This window comes from Cyanistes caeruleus, chromosome Z (genome assembly GCF_971803275.1).
Source record: "Cyanistes caeruleus chromosome Z, bCyaCae1.hap1.1, whole genome shotgun sequence".
Lineage (NCBI taxonomy): Eukaryota > Metazoa > Chordata > Aves > Passeriformes > Paridae > Cyanistes > Cyanistes caeruleus.
The window spans coordinates 73432269-73446749 of NC_141732.1; the positions used below are offsets into that span (position 1 = coordinate 73432269).

The 14481-nt window shown below is 52.2% G+C and overlaps 1 protein-coding gene across 3 annotated transcripts; it reads left to right on the top strand.

Moving 5' to 3' along the window:
• Nucleotides 1–1417: 1417 nt before the first annotated feature.
• On the top strand, nt 1418–14481 carry LOC111940963 (myogenesis regulating glycosidase). 3 transcript variants are annotated; one of them, XM_086869521.1, is made up of 2 exons: nt 1418–1505; nt 8546–14481. In XM_086869521.1, the coding sequence occupies exon 2, from the start codon at nt 8671–8673 to the stop codon at nt 10705–10707; it is 2037 nt and encodes a 678-aa protein (XP_086725647.1). In that variant the 5' UTR covers nt 1418–1505; nt 8546–8670; the 3' UTR covers nt 10708–14481. The 3 variants fall into 3 exon arrangements, 2 of the variants coding, with proteins under 2 accessions (XP_086725647.1, XP_023799671.2); XR_015281113.1 differs by lacking the exon at nt 8546–14481 and adding an exon at nt 2031–3216 and having other exon boundaries at nt 1425–1505; XM_023943903.2 differs by lacking the exon at nt 1418–1505 and adding an exon at nt 3816–4149.

A 14481-nucleotide genomic window follows, 5' to 3' on the forward strand; every position in this document is an offset into this window, starting at 1 on the left:
AAAGCAGGTTTTTTCAGCCCTGGGCAGAGGGCAGAAAAGAAGCTGTTCAACCAGTACAGTCATCATTCTGCTACTGCGTCAAACCCCCATGGGCCAAAATTAGGTGTGAGTCTTACCTGAAAACCTGTGATTTGCTTTAAATTCCTGAGTTTAGAACCCAAAACCAAGCAACAAGGAATAAACAGGGAGCACTGGATTCCCCATATATGTCCCTATGCCTGAGCCACAAAGAGAAGTTTCTTAAGGTCTCCCCTGAGAAACCGGAATATTTTCCTTGATTGGCATGGGCTTGGTAACGAGAATTTTAAGGAAATGGCTACGCAAGAGAGAGTGGTGTTTGCAGGCAGGGAGACTCGCTGGAAACGGCTCACTGAGATGGCAGTGCCAGGCTACATTAGGCTTGCTTTGCCCCATGACACTGGTGAAGAGCAAAGGTGGTATTTCATTAAAACTGCCTTAGGAAATCGTTCCCCTCAGACCCTCCACTCAGAAGGGTGGAGAAACTTTTGACTGCTGGTTTGGTGGGCACTTTAACAGCCCTTGCAGGCTGGTGCCCTTCCACCAAGGCACAAGCTGGAGACCAAGAAAGCATGCAAGGGAAAGCTCTGGGAGCATAGTAACACAGCCAAAAATAGAAGCAGTCATTGACACCCGTGTTTGTCAGCTTCATGCTGGGTTGCTGAGGACGTGCTTGCTTTTGGCAAGTTGTCCAGGAAGAGCTGCCGTCCATCTGGGATACTGAGCACTGACACAGGCTAAATAAGGAGGGGTGCTTTGAAAGCAGCACATAATTGATGAAGGCATGAAATGCCCTTGTCTGACTATCATCTGAGAGCACAGTGCCAGGGGGCAACACCACCCGGGCCCCTCCATGTGTGCTGCTGATCATAAATCCATGGCACGGTGGTCATCACAGCGAGGGATGCTCCAGCACAGCGCTGTCTGGGGACCCACATTCCAGTGCTGCAGCAGCCTGCCATGTTGTGTCCACACCAAGCAGTACCCCAGTCCTCCTGGGAGCAGGGAAAACCACATGAAACCCCATCCCAGACTAAGACCATCCCATGTCCCAGCCTAAAAGCACCCCATTGTAAAACCTGGCCCAGCCCAAAATCATTCCATGAAAAGCACATCCCAGCCCCAAAGCTGGATCCATGAAGAGGCCAGCACAGCCCAAAGGCATCCATTAAAACCCCGTTTCAGCCCCAAAGCATCTCATGAAAACCGCACCCCGAGCAAAAGCATCCCGTCAGCGCCAAACCCCGATCCCCCTCAGCCCCGGGGGCACCTCCATCCCCGGACATCCCCAGCAGGTCCAGCCCCCGGAGCCCCCCGGAGCTGCCCTCCCCGCAGCCGAACTACAGCTCCCATCGGGGAGCGCCGCTGCGGGGGCCGGTCCGGGGCGGGAGCCGGGGCGGGGCGGGCAGCGCCCAACCCCGGAACCGCGGTCCGCCCGCGGCCGGAGCCCCCGGGCCCGCAGACCCGGCCATGGCCCGGCCGTGCCGGTGAGTGAGCGGCTGCCGGGGCTGCGCTCGGGCGGGGGGCACAAGCCCGGCTCGGGGGGTGCGGGCGGAGGCGGGCGAGGGGCTTCCCCTCCCGCAGACCCCAGGCTGCGGCATCGGCGATGGCTCGGGCGGGCCCCAGGGGAGCGGGGTGGGGGTGCTGAGCTCTGCCCGGACCTTGGGGTGCGAGCTCTCCGCACCCCGCAGGGACCGCGGGAGCTCTGTGATGGATGGGAGCCTGGCCGCCAGGAGATGAACGGAGCCGGGAGACACGTCCCCGGCACCACTTGCAAAGTGTAGCTTCAACTTTTGCCGCTTGATAAGATGCTTGGCAGTGAAAACTTTGCAGATGGGTATATGCAGTTCATTGTGCTCTGTGCTGAGTTGGGTTTGGAGTGGGTTTTGGGTTTTGGGACAGCTCTGCCATCACTGGCCGTGGCAAGGAGCAGCCTAAGCTGTGTTAGAAAGCACAAATGCTTCTTCCCCTTTTCTCCCCTTACTGCCTTGGGATACTCATGATGTCCAAAGGGCAAATGCCTGCCACAGCAGATACCTACAGCCCAGTGGAGAATGACGTTTGTGAGGTTGTGTCTACATGGCTGGATCTGCACATGGAAGAGCTGCACGGGAGCACTTAAAGGGATTGGTGACTGTGTTTGGGCCAAGGTTGTCCAGCGTCACTGACTGTTGGATATCGATGTAAATTCCGGGACTTGTGTCAACAGCCCAGCATCATGAGCCATCCACAGCTCTCTGGAGCTGCCAGTGCCTGGAGTTCATGGTGACTTGATGGCTGGAAAATCGGCAGGGCTGTGCCAGAGGGATGTACTTAGGTTTCCATTTCTCCCCCATATCGTGTTGTTGTGTTTGGATGTTGGGGTGGGCTCAGGTTTCAGCCTTCATCAGCATCCCAAATGCTGAGTGCTCCCAAGGCGCTGAGTCAGCTCTTTGAAGAAAGAATCTGTGTGACAAAACTTCTCACTAGGCCCCAGTTGCGGGGTGATTTGTCTTGGAGGACGGAGAAGAGCAGTGAGATTGACACCTGCTTTGGCAAGAGGCTGTTGGAGTGATGGGGTGGTAGATGGCACACGTCTGGTACCAGCCAGAGTTGGGCTGGGGGACCAACAGACAGTGGCAAAGGCACCAAAATCTTTGTGGCTGTATATCTTACATGGCAAAAATGGCAAATGAAATAAGCTAATAGCACCAGTATTTGGTGCTCTGCTTTTGCCACTGTTGGGCATGAGATCCTGCCAAAGAGCTGATTGCTGGGCTCAGGTTTACCTCATTTCAGAGACCACAATTTCAGAGCCAGGCTCCCTCCCTTCAGCTCCCCCAGAGCCTGTAGGACTCCTCCAAGGTGGACAGACATGTCCTTAAAGGGACAGCCCTGAAGATTTCTCTCCCTCATGCCCAATGTACTTTGATACAAGTGGACCAGGAGGACTCATTTTGTCTTAAAGTCTCCACAAATCTTTGTGGCTCAGATAAATTCAGGTTTCCTGATGTGCCTCCAGGCAGGGAAAAGCAAAAGCCTCTGGTCATGATTTAGTCATGAGACGAAAGCACCACGAGCTGTGTGCAGGGTTAAAGTGAAAACCCAGCTTATTAAACTTCATCTTGGTAATTAGCACGGGGTGAAGAACAAAGAAAGATAATATTGTAAAGGGGGAATTGCCAGGGGTGTTAAATATTAAATTCTCTGCTGCCAGAATTGGTTCCCAGTGGCTGTTTTGTATTCATGGTCTAACACTGGATGAGGTGTTTGGAGCATTACTTGACACTGAAAACTTTTTACTTGAAACTTTTTTGATTTTTTGATTACTTGAAACCGAAAAAGGACAAAACTAGGCTGCAAAGTCACAATTCCTGTAATAAAGGTGCAAGTATGTAAGGCTGGGCAGAGCTAACGCCAGGGCTTCAAATCTCCTGCCTCCTCTTGCAGATGGAGCGAGGTTCTGGCAGCCTGTCTGCGCTTTGCAGATGAGCTCTGTATTCACATGGCCACCTTGGATTTGGGGTTTATCCTCCGAGTGCCCAATGCCGTTTAATCCTATCTTATAAACCAGCCAGCAGCAGTGGGGCAGCTTGTTTCTTTCCACACAAGGCGGCCTCATTACTGTTCTGGATCACGACTCTGCTTAAACTCACAAGAATTGGGGAAGAAAACAAAAAAGTCCCCAAACCCTGCATTGGATTTTGGGGTTGTTATTTTTTTTTTCGTTTTGCTCTCTGATTGTGGCGCTCCTGTGAGTGCAGGGAGGGGATGCGCCTTCTCCGTCCCTTCCCGCTCACCTGGCAGGGAGGGGAGGTGCGGGATCCCGGGTCTCCGGGAGCCGAGGCTGGTGGAAGCTGCTCCCGTGTGCGGCCGCCCCTCCTGGCCGGGCTCCGCTCGCCTCGGCACACCCCGGCCGGAGGGCTGGCTGCTCACACATCCGTCACGGTGCCTGAGAAAACACGGCGGTGACGTGCGGGTCCCCTCCTCCTGCCCGCGGACACCCGCCAGCGCGGAGCCCCGGAACTCCCTGCGTGATGGAGAGGATGGAGCTGCCGGGGACGTGTAGCGGTGCTCCTTTTTTATGTGCTTAAAAAGGCATCTCTGCTGGAGCCAGGCGGCAGGCAGGGATCTCCAGGAAGCCATGGCCAGGTAAGCTCTGGGGCGCCGTGCCCCGCAGGGATGAGGTGCCTCCTGCATGGGCTGTGTCCGACAGCCGGGTGCGGTGGGGAATTTGAGCAGTCCCCCCAAGGGCAGCATGTCCAGGGACCCCGCAGGCCAGGCAGTGTGTCCATCCCTGCTCTGTGTCACCTCCCTGCACCACAGCAAGGACGGTGAAGGTGGGGGATCCCCTGGGGCAGCGTGTTTCCCTCGCTGTCCCTGCAAAGGCAGAGTTGCTGCCCTGGCTCTGGGGCAGGGTGTCTGTACCACACACACACGCTCCCCGAGGTGGCTGGACTATTGCAGGGACGAGCCCAGAGTGATCCAGTTCAGTATTTGGGGGAATCCACAGGATTAGGGGGAAATCTGTGCCTGTGATCCATGTGGATCAGGGTGTGTGTGGAACAGCCCTGCACCCTGTGCCAGTGTTGTCACCAAGGTGCCCCCACCGGCTCCCATCAGCACCAAGCAGGAGGAGCAGTGATTTCACCCTATTTGACTCCAAAAAGCCCTCCAGAGAACTCCAGTGCTCTGCAGACCCCTCCAAGAAAAATTAAACCCCCAAGGAAGGGTTTGCTTGTCCCCCATCTCAGACGTGCAAAGTCCTTTTGTCAGGGCAGTTTCCCTGCAGGGAGTACCAGACTCTGCACGTGGAGGCGTTTTTGTTCCCACAGCTTTTTTGCAGAGAAGAAATTTCTCCCTTAACTTGCTGTCCTAATTCCCTGGTCTTGTGTGGGGTTGGAGATGCATCCTGCTAAAATCTGCAGTGTTTCTGTACTGTTTCCTGAGCTCGACTCCTGCCAAGATGTTTGGGGAGGAGGCAGCAGCACCTTGCAGTGGAAGAGGGAGGGTTTCCTGGCGTCCCGTGGGAAATGGGTGTGTGTCCGCAGCAGGAGCTTGGCCCCCAGCATGGTTCAGACCTGACCCTGCCAGGGCAATAGAGACCAGTTGTGTGTTATTGACCCTCTTTAAATGAATGTCCTAATTGCAAAGTGGCTGGGGTTAGTGGTGCTGTGGGTCTCGCAGCCCGTGGTTAGCGGTGGTGTTGGTAAAAATAGAAGCGGTCAAAAAATGGATTTTTATTTTTACTCCATAAAGTGTGTCCTGCTCAGATGTTTTGCTTTCATCTCAAGTCAAGGCAAGGCGACTTACTGCTTCCACAGAACACAGAGAAAAAGCTTTGTTTTGGGTCAGCTGGGAAGCTCCAGCACAGCAAGCTGCAAACATGCTGTTTGACTTTGACACTCCCTTTTTGTTTTCTTTTTTGTGTTTGTTTTTTTTTTTTGGGGGGGGGGGGGAGTGGAGAGGAGGGGGCAGGGGGGGAGGTGTTTTGAGGAGTAAAAGGTCACCACAATGTCATCTTGGAGCAAAATAACAAGTTAGCATTACACCAAAAAAAAAAAAAAGAAAAAAAAAAAGAGAGAGAGAGAGAGAGAGAGAGAGAGAGAATAAATAAATAAATAAATAAATCAGTAAATGTTGAAACAGGCAGTGCATGAGCAGGCACCTCTGCAGGCTGCAGCTTGTGAGTGAGAGGCGGAAGGCATCTCCAGGGAGCCTGGGAGACCTAGCTCTCACCTGGGACTGAGCCAAATCTCCCACTGGAGAGCATACACTCTGTTAACAAGGCACAAAAATAGAGGGCACAGACCAAGATTGTTTCTGGAGATCTCCTGGGCCCATCACTGGGTGATGCCTGCAAACACTGTTCTCAGTCAGCATTTTTGTTGGAGTGGTGTCCAAGTGGGCAATGTCCATCAGCAGCCACAGGGTTTGATCCTGGCCCAGCCACAGCAGTCAGAGCAGGATTAAATCCACCAGCTCAATCACCCAGCTTGCACATCCCTCTGAGGCAGATGGGTGTCCAAGGGACTCAAGAGGCTGCAAAACCTTTCTTAAAAAACACATTATTTCTCTACTGACAGAAGCAGCGATGGCTCCCTCATGTGTGCCATGAGCTGAGTCCATGGAGGGGGAAGAAAGAAACAGCCTAAAAATAGAGCAGCTTCGAAGTCGTTCATAAATAATAAACCAGCTTCCTGAAAGGGAGATAAAAATCCAGAAACTCCCTGAAGCCGTGGGAGCTGCTGTCAATTTTAGATGGAGTCACAGCAGCAGTATCAGATATTTCTTGGGCTTAAAACCCTGAATGAGAGTTGGCAAATAAAACACTAACTTCCCCTCTTTCTTTATAAAGAAAACGTGAAAACTTAAAAAAAAAATTCTCAAATAATTTGCAAGTCCTGCTTGGTGGAGGGTACATTTTATTTTTTCCCCCTTCAGCTTTGCAGTCCCCAGATAAGGCACGAGTGAGACACAAGCATGCCTTCAGAGTGACAGGTATTTGATGTCCCTCTCTCTCTGGCATCCCAAAATCTCCCAGTGCTGAGAGGGTGAGGGCTTGTTTGGGCTCAGTGTACCTGTCAGTATTCCCAGAAGCATCTTGCCACTTTGTGGCTTCACTCAGCTGTGCTGCTTTTGGCCAAGGTGCTTCTGCAAACCCTCCTCCCTCACCATCCCAGGGATAGCCCTGTGCTGCTTCTGGTTCACCTTAAAGCCAAGGAAAAGTTGAGGCAGTTATCTCAAACACAGCCTCACCCCACCACCACCTGCTCCCTGTCTTTATTGCCCTATTTTGGCTGTGCTCAGCTGGCCTTACATCACAAATACTGTGTGTGTGAGAGCCCTGTTGCCCTCCTGAGGGGCAGGATCCTGCACTGGGTGACACAGCTGGAGTGGTTTGAGCTGTCCCCATCCCGTGCCTGAGCTCCCCGCTGGCAAGTGAGGGCTCTGTGGGAGTTGGCTGTGGGACAAGTGGTTTAACTAAACCTATCGCCTGTTCAGGCTAATCACTTCCTAATGCCTCTATAATCCCATTTAAAGCAACTGGCTGTCTAGAAAGTTACTGGCTCCCTGGGGAAGGTTAGAATGACCCATCTGGCTACACAAAAAGTTCCCCCAACTGCAAGGTCTTGTCCAATATGTGCTTCAAAATGAATGTAAACACAGAACGCTTTGTTGAGCCTGTACATAGATGCTGCTGTGTGTTTATGGATGGCCATCCCTGTAGTGGAGCAACAATGCTTAGGTGGCATTCAGGACCTCTTTCTGCTTTTCTTTTCCTTTCCTGGGGAGAAAGATCTGTTGAGACACAGGGGAACTCTTGTTCTGGATTGCCATGCCTATGGCAGGGAGAGGGTTCTGTAATTCATTTTGGATCTTTTTCTTCCTTTTTTTTACCAAAAAAATAACCTCATTAGAAGGAGTCTCTGCAACTGGTTTCATTTGTGCCCAAAAAGAGGGGGGTTTCCCTCTGGTTTGCCCATAGCCAGCAGGTTACAGCCCCAGAGCCTGGGGAGGAGGTGGCTGTGTTTGCTGGCACCAGGAAGAAATCAGGCAGCTGCTCTGTGGCTTTGCAGCTCCTCTCCCTCCCCTACTCCTCCTGCAGCTGTGTTTGTTTCTTGCTCTCCCATGTCCTTACTTTACTTTTCCCTCTTGGATCCCGGGCGTTATGCTTGGCGGAGCCCAGCCAGGCCGTGGCCAAGGAAAAGCCATTAGGCTCTTGGCACAGCCCACTTCCCCGGGGCCACGCAGGGGGGAATGGGCTGGAGATGGAGCACAGCCTGGAGCTTTGCTGGGTGGAGGAAGGGCCCTTAGGGCCCACCGCTCACTTCCTACAAGGTTAGCTTTTCATCCAGAAAATCTGGAAGTTCTTTTCCGCCCAGAACTGCTGTAAAGTTCTGAGCACTTGGCAGGAGCCAGCCATGTGCCACTCACTGCACGCCCTACATGCCTCACAAAACCAGACATGAGCTACTGGTACCCCAGCCCCATTTGGCTCTCTCTGAGCTGTGGAGAAGCAGGGATTTACCCACCTTCACTGGAAAGCATCACCCAATTGGAGCAGCTGGAACATGCTTGGGACAAGAAGGGAATGTTGCTGCAGATGAATTAAATCTGCCAGGGAGGCAGTATGATTAAAATTAGGGGTAGCTGCATGGAATTCATTACATGGTGTCTTTTATAGCTCTCAGTTATCTCTGTCTCCTAAAGACACTGTCAGTGGGCTGATCTGGCTCCTGTTCAGTCTCCTACTGCCACACAGTCTCCACTCCCACCTCACTGAAAGTCTTCCCAAAAACAAAAAAACATTAAATATGGCAATGATTTGGTCATTGTAGCCCTGGGTTTGTTCGTTCTATAGGGCTCAGGCTGTTCTCCACATGTGTTGTCTTGCCCAGAGTAATTGGAGATGATGTCTGGTACTTGGAAAACAGCACCTGGCACGTCACCGACAAGCAGAGGGGGCTGGGGGGAGCAAGTGGATGACGCATTGTCCCTTGATTTGGAGGTTCTCTCAGACTATTTATATCCTCTCCTTTTTCAGAGACGGGTGTTATGGGACATGGTGGAGGTGGGAGCTCTCCTAACAATCCAGTGTCTACGCCTGAGAACCCCAGCCGTGCTTCTTTCCCACTCCTCTGCAGAAAGCTGTAGAGAAAGCACAGCACCATGTACACCTTCCTGCCAGAGAGCTTCACACCGGTGAAGCAGAAGCCCTCCAAGGAGCTGAGGCCCATGTTGGGTGCCATCTTTCTGGGCCTCATCCTGTTCATTGCTGCAGTGGTGGCCTGGTGCTACTACACCGTGTCCCTGAGGAAGGCGGAGCGGCTCAAGACGGAGCTGATGGACCTGCGGGCAGACGGCTTCGTCATCCGCAACCAGCACGGGGAGGTGGTGTTCCGGCTGGCCTTCCGCTCGGGCAGCCTGGACCTGGAGTCGTGCTCCAAGGAGGGCGAGATCCTGAGCTGCTCGCGCTCGAGCCGGGGGCCGCTCAACTTCTTCATCCAGACGGTGAAGCCCAAGGACACGGTGATGTGCTACCGCGTGCGCTGGGAGGAGCTGGCGGCCGGCCCGGCCGTGGAGCACACCATGTTCTGGGAGGACGCCCACTGGTACGGGGGCTCAGAGATGAGCACCCAGCACTGGCCCATCCGCCTGGCCGGCTACCAGGAGCCCGTGCCCTACGTGACCAGCGACGTCTACTCCTTCCGTGACAGCTTTGGCGGCATCCTCGAGCGCTACTGGCTCTCCTCCAAGGCGGCGGCCATCAAGATCAACGACTCCGTGCCCTTCCACCTGGGCTTCAACGCCACCGAGCGCACCCTCTTCTTCCAGGCCCGCTACAAGGACTCACCCTACAAGCCCCCACCGGGCCAGCAGCCCTTCCCCGAGCTCAGCTACCGCGTCTGCGTGGGCTCCGATGTCACCTCCATCCACAAGTACATGGTGCGCAGGTACTTCAACAAGCCCTCCAAGATCCCTGCTGAGAACGCTTTCCGATACCCCATCTGGTCCACGTGGGCCCTCTACAAGAATGATATTGACCAGGATAAACTCTTGCGGTTTGCTGAAAAGATCAAGAAGTACCATTTTAACTGCAGCCACATTGAGATTGATGACATGTACACCCAAGCCTATGGAGACTTTGACTTTGACCCTGTCAAGTTCCCCAATGTGACAGAGATGTTTGCAAAGCTGAGGGAAGATGGGTTTAAGGTCACTCTGTGGACTCACCCTTTCATAAACTACAATTCCTCCAATTTTGGTGTGGGTATTGAGCGTCAGCTGTTCATCAAGGAGCCGTCGGGGCGGCTGCCGGCCATGGTGGAGTGGTGGAACGGCATCGGGGCCATCCTGGACTTCACCAACCCAGCAGCCCGTGACTGGTTCCAGAGCCACCTGCGCCAGCTCCGGCACAAGTACGGCATCTCATCCTTCAAGTTTGATGCGGGTGAGACCAGCTACCTGCCCAAGCAGTTCAGCACCTTCCGCCCACTGTCGGACCCCAGCATCTGGTCCCGGCGCTACACGGAGATGGCCATCCCCTTCTACGAGCTGGCCGAGGTGCGCGTGGGCTACCAGTCACAGAACATCTCCTGCTTCTTCCGCATCATTGACCGGGACTCTGTCTGGGGCTACGAGCTTGGCCTCAAGTCCCTCATCCCCACTGTCCTCACCATCAGCATGCTGGGGTACCCCTTCATATCTGCTGACATGATAGGGGGCAATTTTTTCCCCAATAAAACCAATGGGGCGGTGGAGATCCCTGACCGGGAGCTGTACGTGCGCTGGCTGGAGCTGTCGGCCTTCATGCCCTCCATGCAGTTCTCCATCCCTCCCTGGCTCTACGACAAGGAGGTGGTGGAGATCGCGCAGAAGTTCACGGAGCTCCACGAGTCGCTGGTGGCCCCGCTGCTGCTGGAGCTGGCGGGGGAGGTCACCGACACAGGCGACCCCATCATCCGTCCCATCTGGTGGATCTCGCCCCGCGACGAGGCCACTCACCGGATCGACTCCCAGTTCCTCATCGGGGACACCCTCATGGTGGCTCCTGTGCTGGAGATGGGCAAGCAGGAGCGGGATGTCTACTTGCCAGCGGGCAAGTGGCGCAGCTACAAGGGGGAGCTGTTTGAGAAGACCCCAGTGCTGCTCACCGACTATCCCGTTGACCTGGACGAAGTTGCCTATTTCCTCTGGGTTTCCTAACAGGCTCCTCTTCATCAGCTTTGGAATAACCATGCCTTATGTAGGACTTTCTAACAGATATTAACTCTAATTGCACATTTCATTTGAGACTGGGGTGGAGGAAGGGAGCTAATAGACTTCACTGTTCTTGGGGATAATATTGTTTTTTTTTATTTGGGGATTGATCTTGATTTTTTTAATTTGGGTCTGGTGGTAGGCTCTGGCTGGATTACAGTAGGCAGTAATTTGTCTGTGTAGGTCAGAAATGAATTGTCAGTCTGTCTGCAGACAATAGTAAACCCAACACCTTTTCAGTTCTCAAGGATTTCAAGAGTTGGAAGTTTCTTAGTGCTGGTGGGGAGCATTCTTAGTCTTGTGGGAGCACCTGGCACTGGGTATGGGGGTGTGTGCTGTGGGAGGATTGCTACTGCACAGCCTGCCATAAGTTTTATAATATGGCAAGTACATTAAAATGGATATTTTTCAGTGCATAAAGCAAAATAGGGTTACATATGAATATTTACACACCTATTTTTTCCCCCTTTTGCCTCTCATGGTGCTGGACTGATAGTTGCCCCATGTTCTTTCTCATGACTCCCGCTTGTGTTAGCTTGTATTAGCAGACCATGACACTCCTGCTTTCCTGGATACCAGGCAGGCCAGATCACTCAAGTGTTGTCCATGTGTTTTAACTGAATGGGTTGCTTATTTCTTGCTGGGACAGCTGCTTCCCACCTGCTCACCCATTTGACTTCCTCTACAAAGCTCTTGCCTGTGTGTTTTGCCTGGGGCATCAACATTGCCTTTCCTAGAGCAGCACCGCCTGTACCAGCAGGTCACATTTTTTAAGCGTTTATGGCCCCACTTGGTTACATGATTATCCTGCTGATACCATCCTTTCTGGTTTTTAAGGACAGATGAGGTTTGTTGCTGGCAGAAGGGTTGCCTGGAGCAAAGCTGTCCTCAGACACTCGGTGTGGCGCTTCCCTGGGAACAGCCGGTTCCCGCGAGCGGCACGTGTAGTGGATTGACAGCGCTGTTTGCCGATAGCCGGCTTGCCTGTGGGTGGAAAACACCAGCTCTACGAACTGACGGGTCTGTGCCAGCGGGTGTTCTCACTGCACCCACGGAAGTGTTCTCATTTAACACGAAGTTAAGCTAATACCCATCTCAGGTTGAGGGTTCTCCTGAGTCAGCCCTCCCCTCTCCCTGGGAAAGTCCCAAGGAGCTTTCTCTTTCTTCCCAAGGCAGCGTTGATGTTGCTGGAGGTGGGATTGCTGTCAGAGGCTTCTGGAGAGCACATGGAGTGATGTGATCCTGCACCCCACATCCCCAGCAGCTGCCTCTTTGGCAGATTTCCCATTTGGTTTTGTATGGGAAAATCCATTTGCAGAGACCCAAGGCGGGGCAAACAAGATTGAAGTCTGGCAGCCTTCTTCCCTAAGGCAAGAATTCCCAGCTCTGCCCCAGTTGGGAACATGTATCAGCCCCTGAATTTTTAACGAGCTTCTGCAGAATCAAATTGTGATGGCTGGGAAGGGCTGGGCACCCTGCCCAGGTTACAGCCAGCCAAAGACATCTCGGCATCTGTGAGGCTTCTCCTGGGATTGTGTCTGGGCTGGGCAAGGGTCTGGCACAAGTCAGCCACCCAGGGAGGTGGTGCATGTTTTGGGTAGGGTTGGGAACCAGTCAGCTCTTTCTCAAAGCCCATCTCCTGCCACACAGCTTTTCAGGAGGCAGAAAAGGAGATGCACTAAACTTGATTGTTGTGATAGGGTGCAGGAGGAGAAATTTCAGTGTTAGGGGCAAAATCTGAAGTGCTTTTGTAGTTAGGAAGTAAGAAAGACCTGAATCTGCCCTGTATGATTTAATCTCAAAATGAGATGTAGGGTAGCCTTACAGGCCCCTGCCCAGCTGGAGCACAAGTATCTCCTGAAGCCTGTTTGTTTCTATAGGCTTTAAATTCTGAAGGACGCAAGTTTCTTCCCAGCCACCAGTGCAAGTAATGGTGATGTTACAAATGCTACAAATTACAGGCACCCTCTGGCAAGGAATTACTCCTGGACCCTCAGTGTCACTCATCAGGGCACTGGCAGGATTTGGCCCTTGCTTGCAGGGTGGCGTTGAAGGTGAGGAGATGAGTTTGGCCAAAGCTTTTAAGAAGGGCTAAGGATGGAGGGAGCTTCTGCAGCCCCAGAAGTGCATGAGGACCATGCTTTGAGATGCTCCAGCTCTTCCCTTTCAACCTTTGCACATGAAATACTTGTCATCCCTTGGCATGGGAATTATTAGGTGGAGGAGATGTTGTACAGCTCAGCTGCCAGTGAAGAATTGGGATCCTCGGCACAGGACTTCATGTGAAGAATCCTGGCATGACCGTGAAATGCTGTCTTCTCTTCCCCAGGTTCTGTGCTACTCACCATATGCATCACTCACGATGAATGAGGCTGTGTGAAGAGAAACACAGCATCCCTGTTAGTATCCTTCTACTATTAAAATGATGGAAGGAGACAGATGAGTGCCTTCAATCTCCTTGCAGTGGTTTCAGGCACTGTCAGGAAGGTCATGGAGGAAATTCTCCATTAGACACACCATCTTCTTTCCCCTCCCATATAAAAGAAAGGATTTTATTAACAAAGTTATAACTTTATTTTATTTAACTATATCAATGAATGGGTAAGATTATAGAATACTCTTATTTTTCTAAATGCTGTAATTAGGGCACAAGTGGACATGGCTATTCAGTGGTCCAGTACTTGAGTTCTGTGTCCAGTTCTAGGCCACTCACTTTGGGAAGGATGTTGAGATGCTTGAGCACATCCAGAGGAGGGCAACAAGGCTGGTGAGGGGCTTGGAACATGAGCCCTGTGAGGAACAGCTGAGGGAGCTGGGGTTCTTCAACCTGGAGAAAAGGAGACTCAGAAGTGACCTTATCACTCTTTGCAACTCCCTGAAGGGTGGCTGTAGTCAGGTGGGGGTTGGTCTCTTTCTCCAGGCAGCCACTGACAGAACCAGAGGACACAGTCTTAAGATGCATCAAGGGGAATATAGGTTGGATATTAGGAAAAAGTTTTACAGAAGGGGTGATAAAGTACTGGAATGGTCTGCCCAGGGAGGTGGTGGGGTCACCATCCATGGATGTGTTTAAAAAGACTGGATGTGGCACTCGGTGCCATGGTTTAGTTGAGATGTTAGGGCTGGGTTGGACTCAATGACCTTGAAGGTCTTTCCCAACCCTGTGATTCTGTGGTTCTGTCCAACAAGAAGAAAGGTAAAGCTGCTGGGAGGACTACGAGCTGATGTTTGGGATAGGCTCAGCAGTGCTGCCTTAAGCTGTCACACGGCTTCTAGATGGCCTTTCCATCCAACTTTTTACCAAAACCACTATTTCTCACACTATGCTGTAGCACTGCAGGGCTTGAGGATCTCTCAGACCTTGCAGACCAGAAGCTCTGCACAGATACCTTGGGAACTGCTGCTAGGGATATTTCTCTGATTTACACCTTGAGTCACTGGTCAAAGCTGGATTTAGCTTGTCTCAGCCAAAAAAAAGCCCCAGACAAGGTTTGGGAGTTGGATTCAGCCTTTTCACACATGATGCTTATGTGATTGAATTTTGAAGCTTGCACTGTTGTGTATCAGGTTTTCTGGATGCTTGTGTTTGTACATGCTGTCCTCTGTCAGACTGTAATGCTGATGGGTCTATTTTCTAATTAAATTTTCTAATTCCTAATTGGTATGAATTGTAACATGAATCACCTTGACTGAGATAAAATTTTGGAAAACAAAAAGAAA

What these genes read in the sequence shown, in the direction of transcription:
- LOC111940963 (XM_086869521.1), top strand. Translation starts at nt 8,671, where the DNA reads ATGTACACCTTCCTGCCAGAGAGCTTCACACCGGTGAAGCAGAAGCCC.